The sequence below is a fragment of the Macrotis lagotis genome, chromosome 1 (genome assembly GCF_037893015.1).
Source record: "Macrotis lagotis isolate mMagLag1 chromosome 1, bilby.v1.9.chrom.fasta, whole genome shotgun sequence".
Taxonomy (NCBI): Eukaryota; Metazoa; Chordata; class Mammalia; order Peramelemorphia; family Peramelidae; genus Macrotis; species Macrotis lagotis.
The window spans coordinates 293,491,291-293,512,648 of record NC_133658.1 but is presented as its reverse complement, the minus strand read 5'-3'; the positions used below and the strand labels follow the sequence as shown (position 1 = coordinate 293,512,648).

Sequence of the window (21,358 nt, the reverse complement as noted above, 5' to 3'; positions counted from 1 at the left end):
ATCTACCCCAGGTCTGTAAGTACTCTGTTCAGCTTTGAGGGCAGCTGAAATGCCCTGCAACAAAGACTGGAGAGAGAACTGTTCTCTTCCTTTCCAGGTCTTCTCCCCTTCCATTTTTAAGGAGCCCTTCACCCAAGAATGGCCTAATCCTAGATTCCAGCCTGAGAGGGAATAGGGCAGTCTAGGCTATCTAAAGAAGGACTTCTCCCTCTTTCATTCTTAACAGTAGAGGGTATGAGAAAAACAGGAAGGGAATTGAAAGATCATCAGTTCTACTCATCTTATGCTACCTAAGGGAAAACTTAAGTCCAGTCCTTTACCCCAGATCATGACCTGTTTAGTGCTACATTTGGGACTGTGTTTGAATCTCTCCAATCCTAATTTGGGCTCTTTTGACTGTACTGTACTGACTCAGTTGTACTTTCCTTGTGATCCTTGGCTTTCTCCTCATTTATGCATTTTGGCCTGTTCTCCAGGCTGTGGTGGTAATGAGGTCCCATCCTATTGCCCTGTTTTTCTCTCCTCCCACTCCCCACCCCCCAGATCAGCAGAACTTTACAGTCACTCTGGACCACATGTTGACACGATGTCTAGAGAACCAGAAACAATGGAACCGACTGGCAGAGGAGAAGACTGGACTGGACCCCTGGTTGGCCCAGACCCCAGAACCCAGCAGTGGACCCCTGCATGGACCTCTTCTTCTGGTCCCCCCAGCCCCTCGACCTCTCAACACCAACTCCCTTGTCTTCAGCTGCATCTCCCATGCCCTGCAGTGGATCAGTCAGGGTCGGGACCCCCTCTTCCAGCCCCCCAGCTCTCCCCGGGGTCTTCACTCCCACCCTGTGGCCAGCAGTGGGGCTGTCCTCCTCAGGGAAGCCCCCTCCATCCAGGTGCTGGTCACTGGCAGTCTTCACCTAGTGGGTGGTGTCTTAAAGCTCCTTGATCCCACACTGTCTCAGTGATGGGGCTGGAGCTCCTTCCTGGAGGGGAGCAGTTCCCTCTATCTGTGGCCTTTTCATTTCCATTCCTCCTCTCTTCCCCACCTTCCCCAAACTCTGCCACATCCAACAGGTGCCTTTTTCCCTCTGCTTCTGAACTTGCCATGCCAGGTAAGGCATCCTGCTTTGAAGAAGGCAAGTTTCAGAGTGGGGAGGTTGGGGTGGGGATGAGAGGAGGCCTCCCCTAGAAGGGAGTGAAGTGCTCTGGGTGATGGAGCTGTTCCTTCAGCCTTGATGGGCACAGCTCATCCCACTGAGTAAGATAGATCAGGGTCCCCGGCCCTGGGTCCTAACTCATCCTTCTGCTGACAAACTGCTGATTTGTGCAAGAGGCAGTCCACTGGGTACCTTAGTTATCCTGTCACTTGGAAACTGAGAGGAGGGACACCCCCCCTTCAGCAGCTACTGTTCCTACCTTCCCCACCCCCACCCCCAGAGCTGCCCTTGAGGGCACCCAGACTCTGACACCCCCAGCCCCCCGCCTGGGTGTCCTCGGGAGCCCGGAAGCTATGGAGCCGGAGGCCTTCCTGGCCCAGACCCAGTGCATTGTGTGAGCAGGCTGGCTGGAGGCCCAGGGCCCTGCTGCTTGATAGATTTCCTCCTCCCTGAGGGTTCTGGGAAAGCTGAGGGCCCTGACCCTGGGTGGGGTTTGGTCCTAAGGAGGGGGCGGAGCAGAGTCATGAGTACAAAATGATAGTGAGTTAAAGCTTTTTTAATTAAAAAACTTTTTTTTTTCCAAGAGACTTTTGCCTCAAGCTTCCCTGACTGCCCAGACAAACAAGAAGGTTGAGAGCCATGAAATGTTACAGAGAGCCTGGATTTCGGGTCCCAGCTCTTAGGAGCTGTCCCCTTTAGACATCTCACTTCCCACTCAGGACCTGAGTTTCCCCTCAGGGAAATACTGAGACTGGATGGAATAATCCAGTCCTTTCCATCCCTCCCCTTCCCCCCAGTCCTTTATCCCAGCAGCCAGTCACCTTTCTGGTCTACCCTGGACATAGGCAGGCAGGACCCAGACCAGAACCAATTAGACCCCAGAACCTTACTAAGGGCTCTGAGCAAATGATCTAAATGAGGCCTGGCATCCTTGTGAAGAAATGTTCTTGGAAGACAGGGAGCAGTTTGACTTGCCTCCCCTAGCTTTAATGATAGAGGAAGTACCCTGGATGTTCTTTCCAGGCAGTGAAGTGGCTGGAGAGGGAATTAAGAAGTACTGGATTCAAATCCTTAGGCTCTTAATAATAGCTGAATGACCCTGGGCAAGACATTGATCCCTGCTTTCCTCAGTTTCCTTATCTGTAAAATGAGGATAATAGCACCTACTTCCCAGGTTTGTTATGAGGATCAAATGAAATGCTATTTATAAATTTCTCCACAAACCTTAAAGCCCTCGATAAATGTATTATATGGAGTGAGAAGATGTGTGTGTTCAAATCCTGGCTCCACCAAGTACAGGCTGCAGTGAGCAAGCCACTTGACTTCACTCAGTTTTCTCCACATGTTAAAGGGAGAGGATCCTGCTGACCTGTTTCTCTGGGTTATTAGAAGAGGGATTTATGAAGTGTCAAGTGCCCATTTCTTTAAAGTGAAGGGTCCGATTTAGGGCTCTCTATGAATGCCTGCAGATAGAAACTGTAGCTTTTTCTAGAAGTTTTCTTCCAGCAGTAAGAGCAGAGGGTGGGACTGGGTGGCTTCAGGATCCAAGTCAGCCCTTGGGCTAAGGGGGGACTCATTATTCCTACATCTCAGTCTCCTGTTGCTTTATGGACTTAAGGTCAACAAGGACTTGTTCCATGATCATTTTTCTGGCTAATAGATATAGAATGGAGGCCACTGCTGGCCAGGAGTCCCTTTGGCTAGCCAGGGGTACAGGTCGTCCCCCTCCCCAAGTTGTGTTCCTCCTTGAGGATCCTGGGGCAAATGGGCACTGGGCTCCATGGGTGAGTTGTTGCAACTGCTTCAAGGGAAGATGAGGGGAGGGGGGAGCAGGTGGAGCTTAAGGCATTGGCAAGTGGCAGAGGGACTATAGACTAGGAAATGTTTTGGGGCAAATCTGAATAGGGAAGAAAGAAGAGAAGAGCTGGCCCCAACCTATGCCACATAACTACAGGATCATTTTGGGTGGATGACCCACTGGAAAGGGAGAATTCAACTCTTGATTTTCTCACCCCCACCCCTCATCCTTTAAACCTCACCTCAGGGGCCATTGTGAAGGGAGCAGGCTGGTTTCTGAATATAAAATTCACTCCCTTCAATCTGCAAACTCCAGAGCTCAGAACTCTGGACCAATATTAAAATAACTAATACCTTTATATAATAAGATAGAAATACTGTGAGACATAGATACAGCTCAGGAAGTATACCTCTCACCCCCAAAACTCCATGACCAGTTGAGAAGTCTGCTGAAATTCCCAAAATTCTCAATGATGAACTCAAGATGCTGTGAGCTGGGTTCCCTCTTGAGAGTAGACATGGGGGATGAGGTTCTGTCCATAACCTGAAGCTGTGACTCATTGAGCTCTGGGATAGGATTGTCTTTAGGGCTGGGGTTTGGGTGGACACAACCATTCATTGAATGTGTAAGAGTCTGGGACCCAGACTCCTGATTATCAGCTGTGCCAGTCTCTCCTGCAGATGCTGCCAACACCCATTTCTGTTATTGGGTGTGTAGGGAGTGTAGTTTGTCTCTGAAGGTGTTAGGCTCATGATGCCCTGGCCCTACTTTCCATCCCCACATCCCTCAACCATTTTTGATCCCAAGAGGCTGGGCCCAGGCTGACTTCCAAAGTCCAGAGTGTAGAAAAATGCAGGCATGTTTCCTGGGATCTGGAGACATGGTCCAGGCAGAGGGTGCCAGGTGAGCCTTCTCAGGGTGAAGATGGTACAGTCTGGGCCGGTGGGGATGAGTTAGGGTGGGTTATGCCATGCTGCTGGTGGAGCAGGGTGTGCTCTGAGTGCTGCCAATGCTGTGGTTGGTGCTGCTGCTCTCAGAGGCTGGCACTGTGGCCATCACTGGCTGCCTCTTGCCTGGAGGACCTGGGTGGGGGCCGGTGGTTGGAGTGGTGATAAGCCGCCCCACCACCTGCAGTGAGTTCCAAACCAACTGACTTCTCTCCCAACCTCCCCCTCCCATCTTAATAACCCCTAGACTGGTTTCCATGGGAGAATGAGATAATTGATTCCCCCATCCTCCTTTGGCGTGCTCCCTGATTATCCAGGAAGGACTGAAGGAGAAAACTTGAATTTTAGAATTCCTAGTTCAGCTTTGGGCCCCAAATCCCCACATTGAAGGCCTAGGGCTCACCCATTTGTTTTGGGAAGGGGAGGGGATGCTGGCCAAGAGGGAGGCGGGTACTCACGGGTATGGGAGTAGATGTACCAGAGGGCAGCAGTGAGCAGGGCTCCAATGATAAAGGCTCCAAAGGTGATTCCCAGCACGGCAGGCATGCCCAGGCCTTGGGCTGGCAGGAGATAAGAAGTGGCAGATCAGAAAAAGACTGTGCCATTCTGCAGGGCCTCCAATTCTCATAACCTGATAAGACCTTTGGGCAGGTCAGACTTGTCGCCACTGCCCAGAGTAGTGACCACCAGCAGCCTAGACTGGTTATTCACTGGGGTCTAGGCAGGGCCATCCTCTCTCAAATTTCCTAGCCTTTCACCTATGTTGTCTCTTTCCACTGGGTGCTGATCACTGGGAATGATCTATAACAGGTCCCCAAAGATTCTTGTCTCACCCTCTTTGATCATCTAAATAACTCAGCCCTTTTGTTTGCATACTTTATAGCCATATATCCACAGGCCTTGTTCCTTCAAGGAAGGAACTGTCAGAAAGAAAACAAGAAAGAAATGGCATTGTCAGGTCTGATCCCCGATGGTTTTTTGGTGTCAGTGATATATATATTTTTTGGCATTATATTCTAATTCTGCACTCCCCATACTTTTCCAGGAGAATTTATTCCCTCGGTCTTGAGTTCATGGGTGATGAGAAGGTATGTGTGATGTGGGCTCTGTGTGTGTGTGTGTGTGTGTGATGATCCAGACTAACCATAAGGGGATAGTTGGGAAGATGGCAGCCTGCCACACTCCATAATGTCAGGTTTGTGGTGGAGTCTTCCACCTACTTTCACCTCCAGTGATCAGTTATCCATGGTGGACTAAATTTGCAGAATATTCAACCAATGTTTAGCCATAGGTTTATTGTGATTTTCATATTTTGTGATATTTCTGGTTTCTATCTTAAAGCTAAAAGCCAACCCTTCTCCCTAACAGTGTTTGGCACCACCAGCTCTCTAAAAGGAGTGACCAAGACTCCTAGCTCTTCTAAAGAAGCCAAGACCCTAAGATCCCTCCTTTCTTTCCTGGACACCTGGGTCCTTTCTAGGGAATGTTGGCTTTGGCTTTAAAGGGGAGGGGAGGAGGGAGGGGGGGAGAATCAGCACTGACCCTAGGGTCAGTGACTCTTCCTGCTCACTGGGGACAGGGGTCTTTAGGGAGGCAAACAAACAGAGGCCGGAAGCCATGGGGGAAGGAAAGGGGGAGAGTCATCCATTCTAGGGGCTACTAGGAAGGGGAGAGATGTGTCCCAGGCACGTTCCAGAGAGGAAGGAAACCAAGTTACACTCCCCAGGGTAGCAGCCACTCTCTGGAGCCTTCTTCTGTAGGAAGACATTCGGGCCAAGAAGAACTACTTTCCAGTCCTACTGGTCCCCCAGAGGAATGTTCTATCCCCTTCAGCCCCACTCCAGGAGAGTTTCCTGTACAGAACAGCTCAGACGTGAAGCCAAAAGTTGATGCTGTGGCCATCTCAAGGGGACAGGTATTTTCCCTACTTAGCAACACTAACAAGTATAAAAACCATGCAAAATAGATGGTCTCTGAGCTTGCCTTCAGCCATGGTATATTGTGATTTGTTCTCTGTCCCTCTTTATTCTGATGGACCTGGGGCACCTAGACTCTGCTCTGGCTTCTCTCAGGGCTTATCTTTGAGTTTCAACTCCATTCTGTCTCTTCTTGAGTCCTACAGTTCACAGTTCTGAGCCAATATAACCTTTTCCCATACTGCCAGTCTGGATTTCCAGTTGAGTCAACCCAGATCTCAACCTCAGAAACCCTCTACTCATTCTCTTACTCCTGAGGGGTGGAGATGCAGAAGAGGTCAACATCCTACTCACTTGGTGGTACAGGATTGCTGATGTTTAGCTTCATAGAGGCCTTAATGTCAGTCTTGGTCTGGAGTGTGGGAAGAAAAGATAGCCTTTTTTAGCTGTGTCTGAGCTAGCCTCCTCACTTCCCTCCACAGAGCTCAACCCTACCTCATTCTTCAAGTTTCAATTCATGCCACCTCTCCAGGTCATCCTGGTTCACAGCAACATCCCCCTAACTCTCAACCACCACAGAAGTTGCTGGATATGTCACTAATCTTGCAGTCTCCAGCCTTGTATTGTTAGTAACCTTTGTAAATGTGATTATCTCTCCAAATAGATTGAAAATTTCTTTCAGGAAAGGATTTATTCTCCTATACTTTTGCTACCTGCCCAAACATGTAGTATAGAGTAGATTTTCACAACTTTGAAACATTTGAGTTGATGTTTGATAGTAAGACCTTCTTGAAGAATAATATTGCTAGGGGGCAGCTAGGTAGCACAGTAGATAGAGCACCAGCCCTGGAGTCAGGAGTACCTGAGTTCAAATGCGGCCTCAGATACTTAATAATTACTTAGCTGTGTGGCCTTGGGCAAGCCACTTAACCCCATTGCCTTACAAAAAGAAACCTAAAAAAATAGTATTGCTAGCATTTTATGTAGCATTTCTCATCTTCCTGTGTTCAAATCTGGCCTCACACACTTACTAGCTTTGTGAACCTAGGCAAATATCTTAACTTGTTTTGCCTCAGTTTCCTCATCTAAAAAAATGAGTTGGAAAAGTAAGTGGCAAACCACTCCTAAGTAATCATAGAGGGTCAGACACAATTGATACAACTGAACAACAACAATTAGGGTTTGCAATGCATTTACATACACATTTCTTGGCCTAGGGTGGGATGACCCCAAGTAAGATATCCAGCACCCTCCTAGCCAATGTGAGGTAAGTGTCATTAGTATCCCTGTTAGATAAAGAAATGGGCTGAGAACAGTTAAATGACATGTTCACATCCACACAAGAAAGTATAGGAAGGAGGATTTTGGATTCAGGTCTTATGGAAATTCAGCATCCTATCAAATGTGACCCCCTGGGGGTGGCTAGGTGGTGCAGTGGATAAAGCACCAGCCCTGGGGTCAGGAGTACCTGGGTTCAAATCTGGTCTCAGACACTTGGTGATTGCCTAGCTGTGTGGCCTTGGGCAAGCCACTTAACCCCATTTGCCTTACCAAAAAAAGATGTGACCCCCAACTCTCTAAACTTTGCCCACAGCATTCATAGTATGTGATGATCACAGCTAGTCAGATAATAGCTACCGCAGGATCGATCTCCTTCCTTTCCACTTCCTATTATATATTTGCTGGATTGAATTCCTGCCCCAGTCTCCATCTCACCTCATACTTGGCCTTGAGAGTCACTTGTACATTACAGTTAAGTGTGGCAGTCATTGGTGTGGGCACCATGTGACCCCGGAGAAGGAAGCTGAATTGAATCCTGTTGGAATCTGTTTTCAGGAGGTTCACCCGGGGACTCTTGACCGTCTGGTCTTGGATTAGTTCCACAGGGTCAGCCTCTGGTCCCAGGTCTAGGGAACAGCTATCCAGAAGTGTAGTGAGTTCTTCAATTTCTGGAGTCACTGTCATCTGTGGAAAGAGAGGTTCAGAACAGCAAGAAATATGGAGCCCTTGGTCCAAGACCAGCTTTAGGGTGGGGTAGGGTGATGACTGGAGATGTGGAATGCTGGGGTCTCCCTCTCATTCTGTCCTGAGTGGGTAACACTCCTGAGGGTTTGGGCAGCAGTGGGAGAGGCAGGGAAACTAGTACCTGCACATAGACTCGTTGACCCAGCTCAATGGTGTTGGAGGTCTGAAGGAATTGTTGGCTGTTGTAGGCATCCATGCGGACAGAGAAGGCGCTGGTATTAAGACAATCAACCTCTATCTGTAATAGGGAGGCAGGCACATGGTTCTCAGTCACTCCAGGAAAGAGATCAGAGAGATTTCATATGTGACAGCCATTCAAGGAAGATGGACCCATTGGCTAGGAGGGTGCTTGATGTCTTAGTTGGGATCATCCCATCCTAGACCATGGAATGTGATGAACCTTTGTGTGGATGAATTTACTTATTCTGCAGATATAGAAGCCTTCTGAGAAATAAAACTTGACCAGGTTTACATAGCAAGTTAGAGACAAGGAACCTCTGCTTTGCCCAGAACATAGGTGTACCAGACTCTGCTGGGCTCAGCATGTAGTGGGGGGCAAGAGATGTCAGTCAGATCCCTCTTCCCTCACATATTCCTCCCCCTTTCACAGTCAGTGAGAAAATTGAGGAATGCCAAGTTCTAGCTCAGAGAATATGAACTAAAACACAGGAATCTATTGGGGGAGGGGGAGCTGGGGAAGGAAGGAGAGAGAAGAAAGGAGAGTTCCTGCTCACCAGAATTGGAACAGAGCTGGAGGTCAAGATCACAGCCACCTGGGGAAACAGAAATCAAGAACTAGAACATAGAATGTCAGAGCTGACTGACTCTTGAAAAGATTCTAATTCAATCCCTCATTTTACAGAGGGAAAAACTGAAGGCCAGATAGGCAGGACAAGTTAACTGCCCATGCAAGTCAGAGAGTGAACTAGTGGCATGTCAGAATTCCAAAATGTAAGGAAACCCTTGAGGATTGAAGAGGTCATTTAAAGACCAGTTAAAAGCCCTGAAGAACTGGGACAGCCTAGAATGCCAAAAGGATGGCAGATCCATGGGAGTGGCTCTCAGCTGACCCCAGGGCCTGGAAGAGGGAGAAGAGGATGCCTGTGGGAGGAATCAGAGGTGGGAAGTCCTGTCTGACTTCTCAGGGAAGACTGAGGCTCAAGCCTCAACTTACCTCGTTATTTACAATGACACCTTTCTTCACATTCATACCACACCCATTGAAGGTGCTGCTCAAGATCAGCTTGTAATCCGTATCTTCTGACTGGCAAGAAGGGTCCCGGAAAGAGAGATGTTTGATCTCACAGTTTAGGACCTAGGAAAGAGCAAGGCACTGTCAGGATGCAGAGACTCACCTAATTTGCTAAATTAAGAAATTGGAGACTGTTGAAGTTGGAAGCATCCTCAGAGATCAGGTCTAATTCCCTCATTTTATGGAGAGGGAAACAGATCCAGGGTGTTTTGTGATATTTAATTCTCTCATCAGACATTTTTATGCAAAGCAGTGTGTTGGGTAGAGTTTGTGTTTTGACAAACCACTAGCATTTATTAAATGCCCACTATGTACTAAGCACAGGGATCTAAAGACAAAAAAAAAAAAATGAAAAGACTTTCTACTTTCTAAAAGCTTTCATTCTATTGAGAAAGACAACATATAGACAACATATTCTATTGGGAAAGAAAACACATTCTATTGGGAAAGACAGCACATATAGTTCCTGCTTTTATGGGATTTAAAATATAGTCAGGGAAAAAGAGAAAGAAACATGACTATAATATGTGATATTCTGTGATGATTGCAAAACAAATTGTTATGTGAGACCTGAAGAAGGTCATTACTAGCAGGATAAATCAAGGGAGATTTCATGGAAGAGAGAAGACATTTGAGTGGGATGAGCCAGATCCAAGCATTCCTGGATTTGACTTATTTCTTCCACTATCTAGACCTAGCCTCAGATCATAACTCTGCCTTCCATGCTCTTTGGAGGAACTCCCCTCCCTCCCTTACCCCCAACTAAATACCTGCCCATACCCTGATAAAGTCCTTCTTTAGCACTATTGTCATGTTGTCGAAGGAGCACAGAGGCAAAAGCAGGGACTTCAGCAGAGGCAGATAACAAGTCTTCACTAGTGGGGTTGTTAACACTGGAGAAGGTGAAGTTTCGACCTTAGAATCTATAGGAAAAATCCAGAGATTAGGGAGAGCCCAACATTTCCAGCTCTTTCCCAACCCAACTTCTACTCAGTTGTACTACAAAGGCTGGATTCATGAGACATTAGAGCCAGAAGAATCTTTAAGAGATTTTATAATCTTATGGCTATGGAATCCCAAATCCAAACAGATTGATTCAAAGTCATACAATGAGTTAATAGTAGAACCAGTATTATACCAAGGCCTTTTGACCAGTCCAGACTACAAGACTCTGGATTATGGCTGAGCTTTGGGGAAGGTACAAGAGGTTCTCAGAAGGGATCAAGAAGTCGTAGAGTGGGGAGTCTCACCACAACTAGGGGCCCACAGGGTAATGTGGCTGGTAGGTGGAATCTCCGCGTAGGAGGCGATGATACTAGCATTGAACTTCTTCTGTGCCTCATAAAGTAGTCCCTGGAATGTGTCAGAGAGGATGGAGCCAGGGATGCTCTTCTGGGGAAAGATCTTGAAGGAGTATTCACCTGTGGTCTGAGGTAAGGAGAGAAAGACAGAGAAAAGGTGATGGGGAAGAGGGAAAAAGAAGAAGAGGGTAAAGAAAGGAAGAAGCAAGGGTGAAGAAAGAGAAAGCTCAAGGGAAGATAGAAAGTTAGAGACAGAACAGAGGGGAAAGGATAGGAATTAGAGAGAAAAGAAAGGGAGTGCTGTACAGTGAAAACCACTTTCTTCCTACTTAACCCCAAAGAGTTGGGGACCCTCCATTCCTTCTCCCTCAGAGTTCCTTATGCTAACTCATGCAAACCCATCTTTTCACAGCCCTTCTGATTCTAACAGACTTTAACTCAATAACATTCCTTTTTTTTAGTTTTTTTTTTGCAAGGCAATGGGGTTAAATGGCTTGCCCAAGGCCACACAGCTAGGTAATTATTATGTATCTGAGGCTGGATTTGAACTCAGGTACTCCTGACTCCAGGGCCAGTGCTCTATCCATTGTGCACCTAGCTGCCCCCTCAATAACATTCCTAAAAGTAGAGAAGCTATATGAGGAAAACTGAAATTTGGATAAAATAGTTGACTTTATCCACATGGGGTATCTAGGAGTTAGCTCCCGCATCCATAAGTGAGGGGAAGGCAGAGGGAGAAGGGACTCACCCCGATTTGCACATTGACATTGGAGTCAATCAGCCAGTTGACATTGGAGGGTCCCTGCAGGATCAGCACAGCCTCCAATGTGGGAGCTTGATTCCCGAAAGGGCAGCTCAAGTCCATCTTCACCTCTACTGTGTGAGGGCTAAAAAAACCCAACCCCCCCAAATACCCATTTAATTAGACGAGAAAAAAAGACCTCTTGGGAGAATTTGTCCTGCCATTGGGGAGTTGGGCAATGGAGACTAATGATAGAAATCATATGTGAACAAGTTGGAAAAGCAACAACTCCAAGGGATGGGCACAGTCTGTGACAAACTGATAAAGGAGGTGGATAGTCACTGGTAGAGGTATGGGACCTAAGTATAACAAAGGCTGGCCATGGGCACACAGGAAGACAGAGGGGTACTTGCCACCCTGACCAGACCAGGGTAAAAGGTTTGGGCCCTTGGATCAGATACATTACCTGCTTGATGATCCCTGTGTGACCTTCAGTATGTGAGCCACTTTTTTGCTCAGACCCTTGCTGAAGCGGCAGCTTCTGACCTCTGGCACAATAGCACTCCATGTTAGATAGTTGCCCATGTTGAAGTTAGATTCAGGAATACATGGGAATTCAGAAGCTGGGACTAAGGAATTGATAGAGAGTTTAGGGTTGAGAGGTCATGCAACATCATGCTCAGCTACCTTTGTCATACTCAAAGTGGGCTCAAGACCTTCCAAAGGAAAACAGATCTGGTCCAGCTAGCAGCATTAAGGAAATTGGAGAACCTTGAGGATGGTGAAGGACCAGTTAATGAAAGGTTTCTAGGCAATAATGTCAAGAGTCCTTGATTAGGAGGTCAAAACCTGGGTTCTAGTTATAGTCTTATCATCAATTTGCTTATAATATTGACAAAATCATTTTTACCTTTGTGGATTTTAGTGTCTTTACCAGCAAGATATCTATAGGATCTTTGCAATTTCTGTGTATTGCTTCAGGGAAGCTTTCTACTTCCAGGGCAAAGAGACCCACTTCAATGCAATTTGGAATAAATTAGTTAAAAAAAAAAAAGTTCATTCCAAACACTGTTATAAGCCAGAGCCAGGAGCAACAATGGTTGGCATATACAGAAATGTGTCTCAGTGGGTCAAGTAGGCTTCTGAAGATGAACCATTTCCTACAATATATACTTGGTCATTCTGGTTCACAGTGAAAAACAATCACTGGCCTTGGGGACAGTTTGTTGCCTTTCCAAGGGAAAAGCTATAAAGACTTTCTAATCTGCTAGCTTGATATTTTCTTCAAGGGTCTGAGACTGTTTTCTGAGTCACACTGAATGAAAAGTAGTGTTAAGGAAGGTATAACATGAGAGTTAAAAGAGACTCTCTGTGTAATATATTTTAAAGCAAAGGAAGTTACTCCAAAATGATACTATTCATGTCAAGAAAGGGAAAAATAGAGTGTCTTTGTCTCACTGTCAGTGAGACTGAAAAGTACTAATTTTCAGTAAGTTGCTTTACCTTTTTTCCAGGCCCCAGTTTCCTTCATCCTTAAAAAAAAATGGGGGAATGGGGAAGGGATGTTGAAGAAGCCAATTTCTTCCAGCTTTAGCAGTGGGTATTAATACTGCTCCAAGGAAAGGAGGTGGGAGGTTGAGGAAAAAGAAGATTGTGTCTCAAGGAGAATCTCCCTTGAGGAAACTGACCTTGACCCACGAGTAGGGTGATGCTCTGGGGGTCATACAACTCTGCATAGGAGGTAAGTTTCCCGTATGCCTTCTGGGTCCACTCAAGGAGCTCTCTCCTACTGAAGAAGTTGGGTAAGGGATTGTAGTCATGTGATTCTTTGAGGAAGACACTTGAAGGATTCTAAAGAGATAAGGGAAATTCTCAGAAAGTTGCTCTTCTGAGCAGGGGCATCCTGTGGAAAGACTGTCAGTACTGAGAAACAGAACCAGACCTAGAACAGGGTGAGTAGAGTGTGACCTAGAGTGTAAAAATTTAGAAAATTCTGATAGTACTTATGCTCTTTCAGCAAGATAGAAACAACTGAGTTTAGCAACTAATTAGCTGAAATGATTAAAATTGGGAACTATCATACAGAATTCTTCTCCAAGGGCTGCCCACCGTGGTCTCCATGTGAGCTCCTTCACTTGGGATTCATCTTTCTATATTTCAGGATCTGTGGCTCACCCTCAGATGAATGTGTTTTAATGCAGCTGGAACTGGATTGGAGCACTTCCCATTGAACTAGGGCTATACTTTTTGGCTCTATAGGGAGGGACATAGGCCCTTGCAGGACATTCACCCACATAAAAAGTTGTAGGCATTTTTCTATCCTGCTTTCCTGGGCATGTTTTGAGAAACATACCAGTTCCAGATCTGCTGAGGGGACCAGATGACTAGTCTCAGAGAGTCAGCAGAGGAGGAGAAGGACAAGAAGGCATGTTCAACCTGAACCAGAGAACTAATTATTAAATTTCCAGTGTGAGCATTTATACCTGGTAAATCTGGAAAAGTTACAATTCAGGGCTTGGTTTATCATTTTGTTGATTATCCAGACTGAAGAAAATGATGGAGAAAATGTTAGTATTACAGATTAAACTTAAAAGTGTATTTTCATAGGAAGAGCCAGTGGTTAAACATTTACCAGCATGCCCCTGGACAAGGGTTTTTTAACTGGAGTTAAAAGCTCAAGACTTTGCAGCCAGTTCATAACATCTTAAATGATCATCAAAGCAAAGAGTCTGCTCCTATCCTTTCATTCCATCCCACCTCTCAAATTAAGGACTTTCTTCCTCCTTTTAAAAGTCTCTGAGTGTTCATTTTAACCTGACTTCATATGTATGTTATAGGATGTAATTTTCATTGTAGTCGCCCTTAGCGTTGACTCTAAGTCTTGAACCCTCTCTGAAGGGCCCTGTAGCTTTCCAAGAAAAATGTCTTAGATGAATTTCTCCAGCTCCCTCCATCATCCCTATTCCTGAACTCCATAGGGGCTAGGACCTAGGACATAGGGGAGAGGGAGGGATTAGCAAAATGGCTGAGGATGAGAAACTATTTCAATCTCAGAGTACCTACTGTTTGCCCATGGTGGGGAGTCTTGTGCTAGCTGCTATGGGAGGATGAGAGAAAGGAAAGCCCTTGCCTGTGGGGAGCTTCCTGTCTACTTGAAGAACTAAGAAAAGAACAATACTAGGCAGAAGTGGCCCAAATGCCCTGTAAGTGGTAGACATAAATAGAGCAAGAATTCAGAGTGAGTAGAGGGCAACAGTGGCCTTTCATGGTGGGGTCTGTCTTCTTAAGCAGGATGAATGAGATTTAGAAAAGGATGTATTTCACCTACGAATGGACAGTTGAAGGGCTCTTCAGGGTCTTCAGAATTATCCTCCACTGAGGAATGAGCAAGAGGCAATGAAGGGAATCAACATCAGACTTATGAGTTATTCTTTATAAGCGATTTTTTTTAGTTTTATTTATTTAAGGCAATGGGGTTAAGTGACTTGCCCAAGGTCACACAGCTAGGTAATTATTAAGTATCTGAGGCTGAATTTGAACTCAGGTCCTCCTGACTCAAGGACTGATGCACTATCCACTACACCAGTTAGCTGTCCCATTAAGCTATTCTTTAAAAAAAAAAAAAGAGGCCAGAGCAATAACTGTCTGAGGTGGTTCAGAAGCAGAGAGATGGACTTTGGGAATCTTCTTTGAGTCAGAACAATCTCTAGATTCTCTTGTCTCCCTTTCCACCCTCTCTCATCCTTAACTATTTTCCCTAGCTTCTCTCTCCCAGACCCTAGGGGTCTTAGCATTTTCTGATTTTTAGAAAGGGAGCAGGTAGTTTTCATACTCAAGCCCCCTGGTCCACAGGCACCAAGCCCCCTTGCAGCATAGCCATCCCTTTTGAAGGTGGAACTTGGAAGTTGCTCCTTAACCCTCACCCTTAGAGCCTCTGCATCTGTTAAATTGGATCAAGGCCAAGGGTAGAGAGGAAGCTAAGGGGGACCTTTCATGGGGAGACCTTGGTTGTGTGCTCCTGTCCTGTCCTGTTTTCTGGACAGCTAAAGAAGAGTTGCTCCAGGGTCCTGTGAAAGTGTCGCGTGTAACATCAGACAACTCCCGCCATTGCTCTATCCGTTCAGGGTATTATTAGCCACCGAAAGGAAGGCATTTGGCTGCTCCCCCTCCCCTGGGCATCGGGCCCCGCAGTCCCAGCCAGAGCCGGAGTCAGCGATCACCTTCCTGCCCTGGACTTCAGGCCCCTTCTGATGTCTCTGCGTCATGCTTAGGTCCCTGCTGGCTCAGACCTCAGATCACTCACCAAGGCAGGGGCAGGCTGCCAGCAGGCTAGGAAGTAACCCGGGGAGGGCTAAGGAGTGGGAGTGGGCAGCTCCACATGGCCCAAGATGATCTGGCAAAAAAGCACCCAGTTAAGAGTCTTGGGGTCTGGTCCTGGCTCTGCCATGGAGTGACCTTGAATAAGCCCATGACCAGATCTGGACTTCAGTTTCCCCATCTGTTATGATGGGGTCAAACTACATGGAGTCCAAGGACTTTACCTTTCTGATGAAAGATAATAGACTTTGATCCAAGGACTTTACCTTTTTGGTGAAAGAGAATAGACTTTGATTTGTTATTTACTGTCTGATTCCCACTCCCATTCCTGAACACATACCTTTCAATCTGTCTCTGACCCTTTCTCAGCTTTTGTTCTCAGTTTTCCTATGGTTTTTGTCTCCCCCCCCCCCCTTCCTGGCTCCCACTACCTTTCCCTGCTATTGTCTCTCTGTTTCTGTCTCTGTTTCTCTGCAAGTATCTCTCTCTCTCTCTCTCTCTCTCTCTCTCTCTCTCTCTCTCTCTCTCTCTCTCTCTCCCCTCATACTATTTTTTCTGAGAAAAACAGCTGGTAATATCTATCGACTTGAGGGGAGCAAGTCCTAGCTGTGGGAGACGGGGAGTTCCACTGAGTCTGGAGGACAGAGACTGGGGCTTTCCCTCAGTATTTGACTTCAGCGTCTGAGCCAGCTGTTCCTGTTTATGTGCTTCCTGGGTGTGTGTCTTGTCTTCTGAGTGTGTTTTCCATAGTCTCCCCTATTAGATTAGTTGGTCCCCAAGAGCAGCTTTGGTTTAGTAGGAAAAGCACTGGATTTGGAGTCAAGAAAGAACTCCATTTTCAATCTTGCCTCTGATTTTTATCATCTAATGTGACTAAGGACAAAGTAACTAAACTTTTCTGGGCCTCAGTTTCCTCAACTGTAGAAGGAGAATAGTTGGACCTACCTCACAGGAGAGTTATTGTGATGCTCAAATGAGATAATGTTCAAGTGCTCTATAAACCTTATAATATTATATAAATGGTATTTTTATTAGCATATAAGGGACTTTTTTCCTTTTCTTTTGTCTTGTCTTTGTATTCCTATCATTTGGTATAGTGTCAGACACATAGTAAGTGATTTAAGTAATGCTTGCTGATTGCTTGATTGATTGATTAACCTAACTAAAGCTGTCCAAGAATAGACTGTGTTGCCTTGTGGAATGAGCTCCCATTGGAAGTGTTTAGCAGACAACGAGCAGTCAGAAATGCTGCAGAGAGCATTCTTGTCCTGGATGGGATGTTGTACTAAAAGATTTTTAAGAATCCTTTCTAGTAGGGGGTAGCTAGGTGGTGTAGTGGATAAAGCACCGGCCTTGGAGTCAGGAGTATCTGGGTTCAAATCCGGTCTCAGACACGTAATAATTACCTAGCTGTGTGGCCTTGGGCAAGCCACTTAACCCCATTTCCTTGCAAAAAAAAAAAAAAGAATCCTTTTTAGCATTGGTTCCTAAGATTCTTTGAGTCTATGGTCTTCTGACTTTCTTTCCTCTTTCCTCTCACTTTTCTTCCCCTCCACCAATTTGCACCCCCAAAGGTTTAGTCTGGAGATGGTGTTGAGAGTCTAACTAACCTAGGATGAAATGAGAGTGAAGGGTTTGAGGACTCTCTAACTAAATTCAGTTTGTGTGAAAAGGGACTCTAGCAATCTCTATTTGGACAAAGAATAATAATCTTTCCCATTTGCACTGTGCTTTTTAACTTTTTCAAGAACTCTTATGCCTTGTTTAGAATTTCAGTGGGACACTGAACACATTTGGTCCAGAGGTTCTTAATTTGAGTATGCAGATTTGTTTTTTGAAAGATTTAAAAAACTATATTTCATTTTAATTGATTTCCTTTTAATCCTATGAATTATATTTAATTCATCTAAAATATTATTCTGAGGAGTCTATAGGTTTCACCATACTGACAAAGGAATCCATGACATACACCAAAAAGGATTAAGAAACCCCTAATGCAATTCAACCACATTTGACAAATGAGTAAATTGACTCTCATGAAGAGAATGTGCTTTGTTCAAGGTCACAAAGGGTATTAATGATTATAATCTCATTAGCATTGACTCTTTAAGGTTAGTTCTTCAGATCAAGATTATGGTATTTGCTTTACTGGGAGCAAAAAAAAGGAAGAAAATATTAGAGACAGTGAATAATAAGATGGAGACCAAGGGATAAGATATATCTTACCCAAGGCTACAGTCAATACTTCCTCCCTGCACCATTACAATGGGACATACCTGTCTGTCCCTCTTGCCAACCCTCCCATGACTTGCCCAGAGTACTTACAAAGGAAAGATTGACTGGGATCCCTGGGCTCTGCAGCAACAGAGTAATGTGATTCTGAACATTGACAATGACATGGACATCTCTGGATTGTGGGACAATCTCCTTGTTGACCTGAATAGTTAGCTCCACGTCTGAGAAAGTCTGGGAAAAAGAGATAGGCAGAGAGACAAAGATAAATTCAGATCTCATGTGACAGCTGTTAGCTGTTCTGAGGGTACAATGGGAAACTATTTCTCTGATGGATTCCCAATCCTTTCCTTCCCTATGCCACTGTCCTGGAGTTTGCTTAACAGTCTAAAGGAGGCAGAGTATTGGAGACTTCATTGGACTTGGAGTCAGAAATACTAGCTTTGCCATTCATTTCCTGGAAGGGGCAGGGAACTCTAGGTAGAAAGGCAGGAGGTTAGACTAGATGATTTCCAAAGTCCGTTCCAAATCTTATGACCCTACAAGAGAGAAGAAGGTAGCCCTGTTAATTGGTCTTTATAGAATATGCATGTATGTATAACAATGCACATGTATACATATGCCTACATTCATTCACACCAATATTTATGCACTGTCTACATACATGTGTATGCATGCCCTGGAATACACGTGTTGTATTGTGTATGACATCCATACACACAAGAGTGCATTGCACACACCTTTATTGTGTAGTTCTGGTTTGTAGCATATTTCTGAGGTAAAAATATATACAATTATATATGTGTGTGTGTGTGTATACACATATGGTTTTTTTGCTTTATTTCTATTGCATCAAAGCCCAGAGCCTCAAATGCTTTGTTAAGTAGGTTCTTAATAAATGCTTTTTTAATGAATAAATGAACATATACAGAACCCCTCACAATCCCCCTCACAACTGGAGACAAAGAGAAAAGATGCTCTAGGCTTCTTCTACACTCTCCTCAGACTTTGGGGGGCTACTTTAGGTATTCATTATAACCAGATTTCACTTGAATAAATGTGTAGTGTTTGGGTTAAGAAGATTTAATGATTTCCTGCACAACCTGGGGCATCTTTGAGCCTTACTCTGTCCTAAGGATCATCAGAGAATAAATTCTAAGGTTTCAAATCACATCACTGGTTAAAAAAAAATCTGAGCATGAACTGAGACGATCCCAGGAGCGGTAAGATGCAAAGTAATCCTGGTGAGGTCAGATTGGAATATAAAAATGTTTGCCAATTGCATGAGATTTTGTTGTTGTTTAGTTATTTCAGCCATGCATGGTCATTTCTTTGTAACCCCATTTGGGGTTTTCTTGGCAAGACATTGGAGTAGTTTGCCATTTCCTTCTCTAGCTCATGTTAAGATGAGGAAACTGAGGCAAACAGGATCAAGGGATTTATCTAGGATCACATAAGTAACAAGTGCCAAATTTGAAGTCAAGAAAAAGTCTTGGGCGGCTAGGTGGTACAATGGATAAAGCACTGGCCCTGGAGTCAGGAGTACTTGGGTTCAAATCCAGTCTCAGATACTTAATAATTACCTAGCTGTGTGGCCTTGGGCAAGCCACTTAACCCCACTGCCTAGCAAAAACCTTAAAAAAAAAAAGTCTTCCTGACTCCAGGGCCAGTTCTCTATCCAACGAGTCACCTCACTGCCAAATATGAGATTAGAACTACTAGATTTGGGACCAGGAAGATCTGAGTTAAGATTTCTTCTGAATTTGTTAAACTGTATGTCCTGTTCCTGAGCTGTAAAATGGAGATAATCACAACTGCTCTGTATGATGAGAGGCAGCTGTGATACAGAGGATAAAGAGCTGGTCTTGGTGGAAAGACACAGATTTGATTCCCCTCTACTTCCTGCCACAGAGTGTGATGTTGGGTAAATCACTAAACTTTCAGTGGTCTAGAATCTCTCTTTTTTTTTTTAACAAAATTATTTTTAGGATTTTTTTGAATTGTAAGTTCCAAATTTTCTTCCTCTCTCCAGACCCTCCCCTACCCATTGAGAAGGCAAATAATATTATGTTAATTATAATGTGAAATCATACAAAACATATTTCCACATTAGTCATGTTGCAAAACATAATAAAACAAGAAAAATAAAGTGAAAAACTGGGTCATTGGAACTAAAGTGTTCACCAGTTCTCTCTCTCTGGAGGTAGATAGTATTTTTTATTGTGAGTCCTCTGAAATTGTCATGAATCCTATTGCTCAGAATAGCTAAGTCATTCCCAGTTGATTGATCATTGTACAATATTGCTGTTATTGTAAACAATGTTCTCCTGGATCCATCACTTCACTATATATCAGTTCATCTAGGTCTTTCTAGGTTTTTCTGAAACCATCCTTATGGGCAACTCTTTAAGGTGCAGTTAGATGGATTCAGTGGATAGGGCACAAGAACTAAGAATGGAGCAACCTAACTTCGGACACTTTCTAGCAGTGTAATCTTGGACAGGTCACTTAATTTCTGTTTGACTGTAAAATAAGGATAACTGCTATCTCCCAGGGTTGATATAAGGATCAAAAGAAATAATAATTGTAAAACACTTGGTACAGTGCCCATTGTTGTTGTTGTTGTTAGTTGAACAGCTAGGAAGGACAATAGATAGAAGATAGAGCTCCAACCCTGTGATCAGGAGGACCTAAATTCAAATCCAACCTCAGGTACTTGCTAGCTGAATGATCCTGGGAAAGTCATTTAACCCTTTTTGCCTTGATTTCTTCATCTATAAAAAGAGCTGGAGAAGAAAATGGCAAAGCACTCCAGTATTTTTGCCAAGAAAACTCCAAATGGGATCCCAAAGAGTAGAAAATGATTAAACTTAAAACAACAGTGGAAGTACCAATCTATACTGGTAGAGAGATCTTCCACAGCCTCAAATTCTCTATACCAGTGAAATCACAGCTCCAATTCAGTAATGGGCTGGCAACTATTCAATAACTGACTCCCTGAAAAGGGGAAAAAGTGAACAAAGGGCTTTTAATCCAATCTGATTTAACAGATTAACCTTTTTCATTGCTTTCCTAAGTCTAAACAAATCAATAAAACAATCAATAAATTAGTCAATCTAGCCCTATTTGTAGTATTGGAAGATGTTTGAGGCATAAATATTCACATTGAAATTTAAACAACTGATTTTCTAGAGCCAGCATATTTCTAGTTCACTTCTTATCTCACACTTGCCCTGGGCTGCCAAGCTTAAAGTGCATTTTATGTAGTGAGCTATTATTAAACCGAGCCAAGAGATCTATATTTAAGGTTTTCTGGGTGCCCTGCTCTATGATGGCACTGTGGAGTATACACCAGAGTCTATAACATTGTCCCTAGCTACACAGAGCTTTCAGTTTCCTGAGACAGATGGGAATGAGGACCTTTTTGACATCCTGAGAAAAAAAATTTTTTTAGGGTTTTTTTTGCAAGGCAATGGGGTTAAATGGCTTGCCCAAGGCCACACAGCTAGGTAATTATTAAGTGTCTGAGACCAGATTTGAACCCAGGTACTCCCGATTCCAGTACCTGTGCCTTATCCACTGCACCACCTAGCCACCCCGAGAAGAATTTATATTAAGGGGGCTGCTAAGGTAACACAGTGGATAGAGCAGCAGCCTTGGAGTCAGGAGGATCT

The 21,358-nt window shown here is 44.5% G+C and overlaps 2 protein-coding genes across 5 annotated transcripts in view; one reads left to right on the top strand and one right to left on the bottom strand.

Annotated features, from left to right (window-relative positions):
- FPGS (folylpolyglutamate synthase) overlaps window positions 1-3,189 on the top strand; it is a 30,679-nt gene extending 27,490 nt beyond the window's left edge. For all 4 annotated transcript variants that reach the window (XM_074211086.1, XM_074211084.1, XM_074211085.1 and 1 more), the window contains one exon: window positions 544-3,189. In XM_074211086.1, the coding sequence (XP_074067187.1) occupies window positions 544-962 (419 nt within the window). In that variant the 3' untranslated portion in view covers window positions 963-3,189. The remainder of the gene's footprint in view (window positions 1-543) is intronic.
- ENG (endoglin) overlaps window positions 1,695-21,358 on the bottom strand; it is a 40,855-nt gene continuing 21,191 nt past the window's right edge. Inside the window, exons 3-15 of the mRNA XM_074211082.1 lie at window positions 17,778-17,918; window positions 12,824-12,986; window positions 11,602-11,764; window positions 11,142-11,280; window positions 10,343-10,520; window positions 9,873-10,015; window positions 9,015-9,155; window positions 8,575-8,613; window positions 7,962-8,078; window positions 7,532-7,780; window positions 6,170-6,227; window positions 4,358-4,459; window positions 1,695-4,034 (exon numbers count right to left, since the gene is read on the bottom strand). Of these exons, the coding sequence (XP_074067183.1) occupies window positions 3,916-4,034; window positions 4,358-4,459; window positions 6,170-6,227; window positions 7,532-7,780; window positions 7,962-8,078; window positions 8,575-8,613; window positions 9,015-9,155; window positions 9,873-10,015; window positions 10,343-10,520; window positions 11,142-11,280; window positions 11,602-11,764; window positions 12,824-12,986; window positions 17,778-17,918 (1,752 nt within the window). The 3' untranslated portion in view covers window positions 1,695-3,915. The remainder of the gene's footprint in view (window positions 4,035-4,357; window positions 4,460-6,169; window positions 6,228-7,531; window positions 7,781-7,961; window positions 8,079-8,574; window positions 8,614-9,014; window positions 9,156-9,872; window positions 10,016-10,342; window positions 10,521-11,141; window positions 11,281-11,601; window positions 11,765-12,823; window positions 12,987-17,777; window positions 17,919-21,358) is intronic.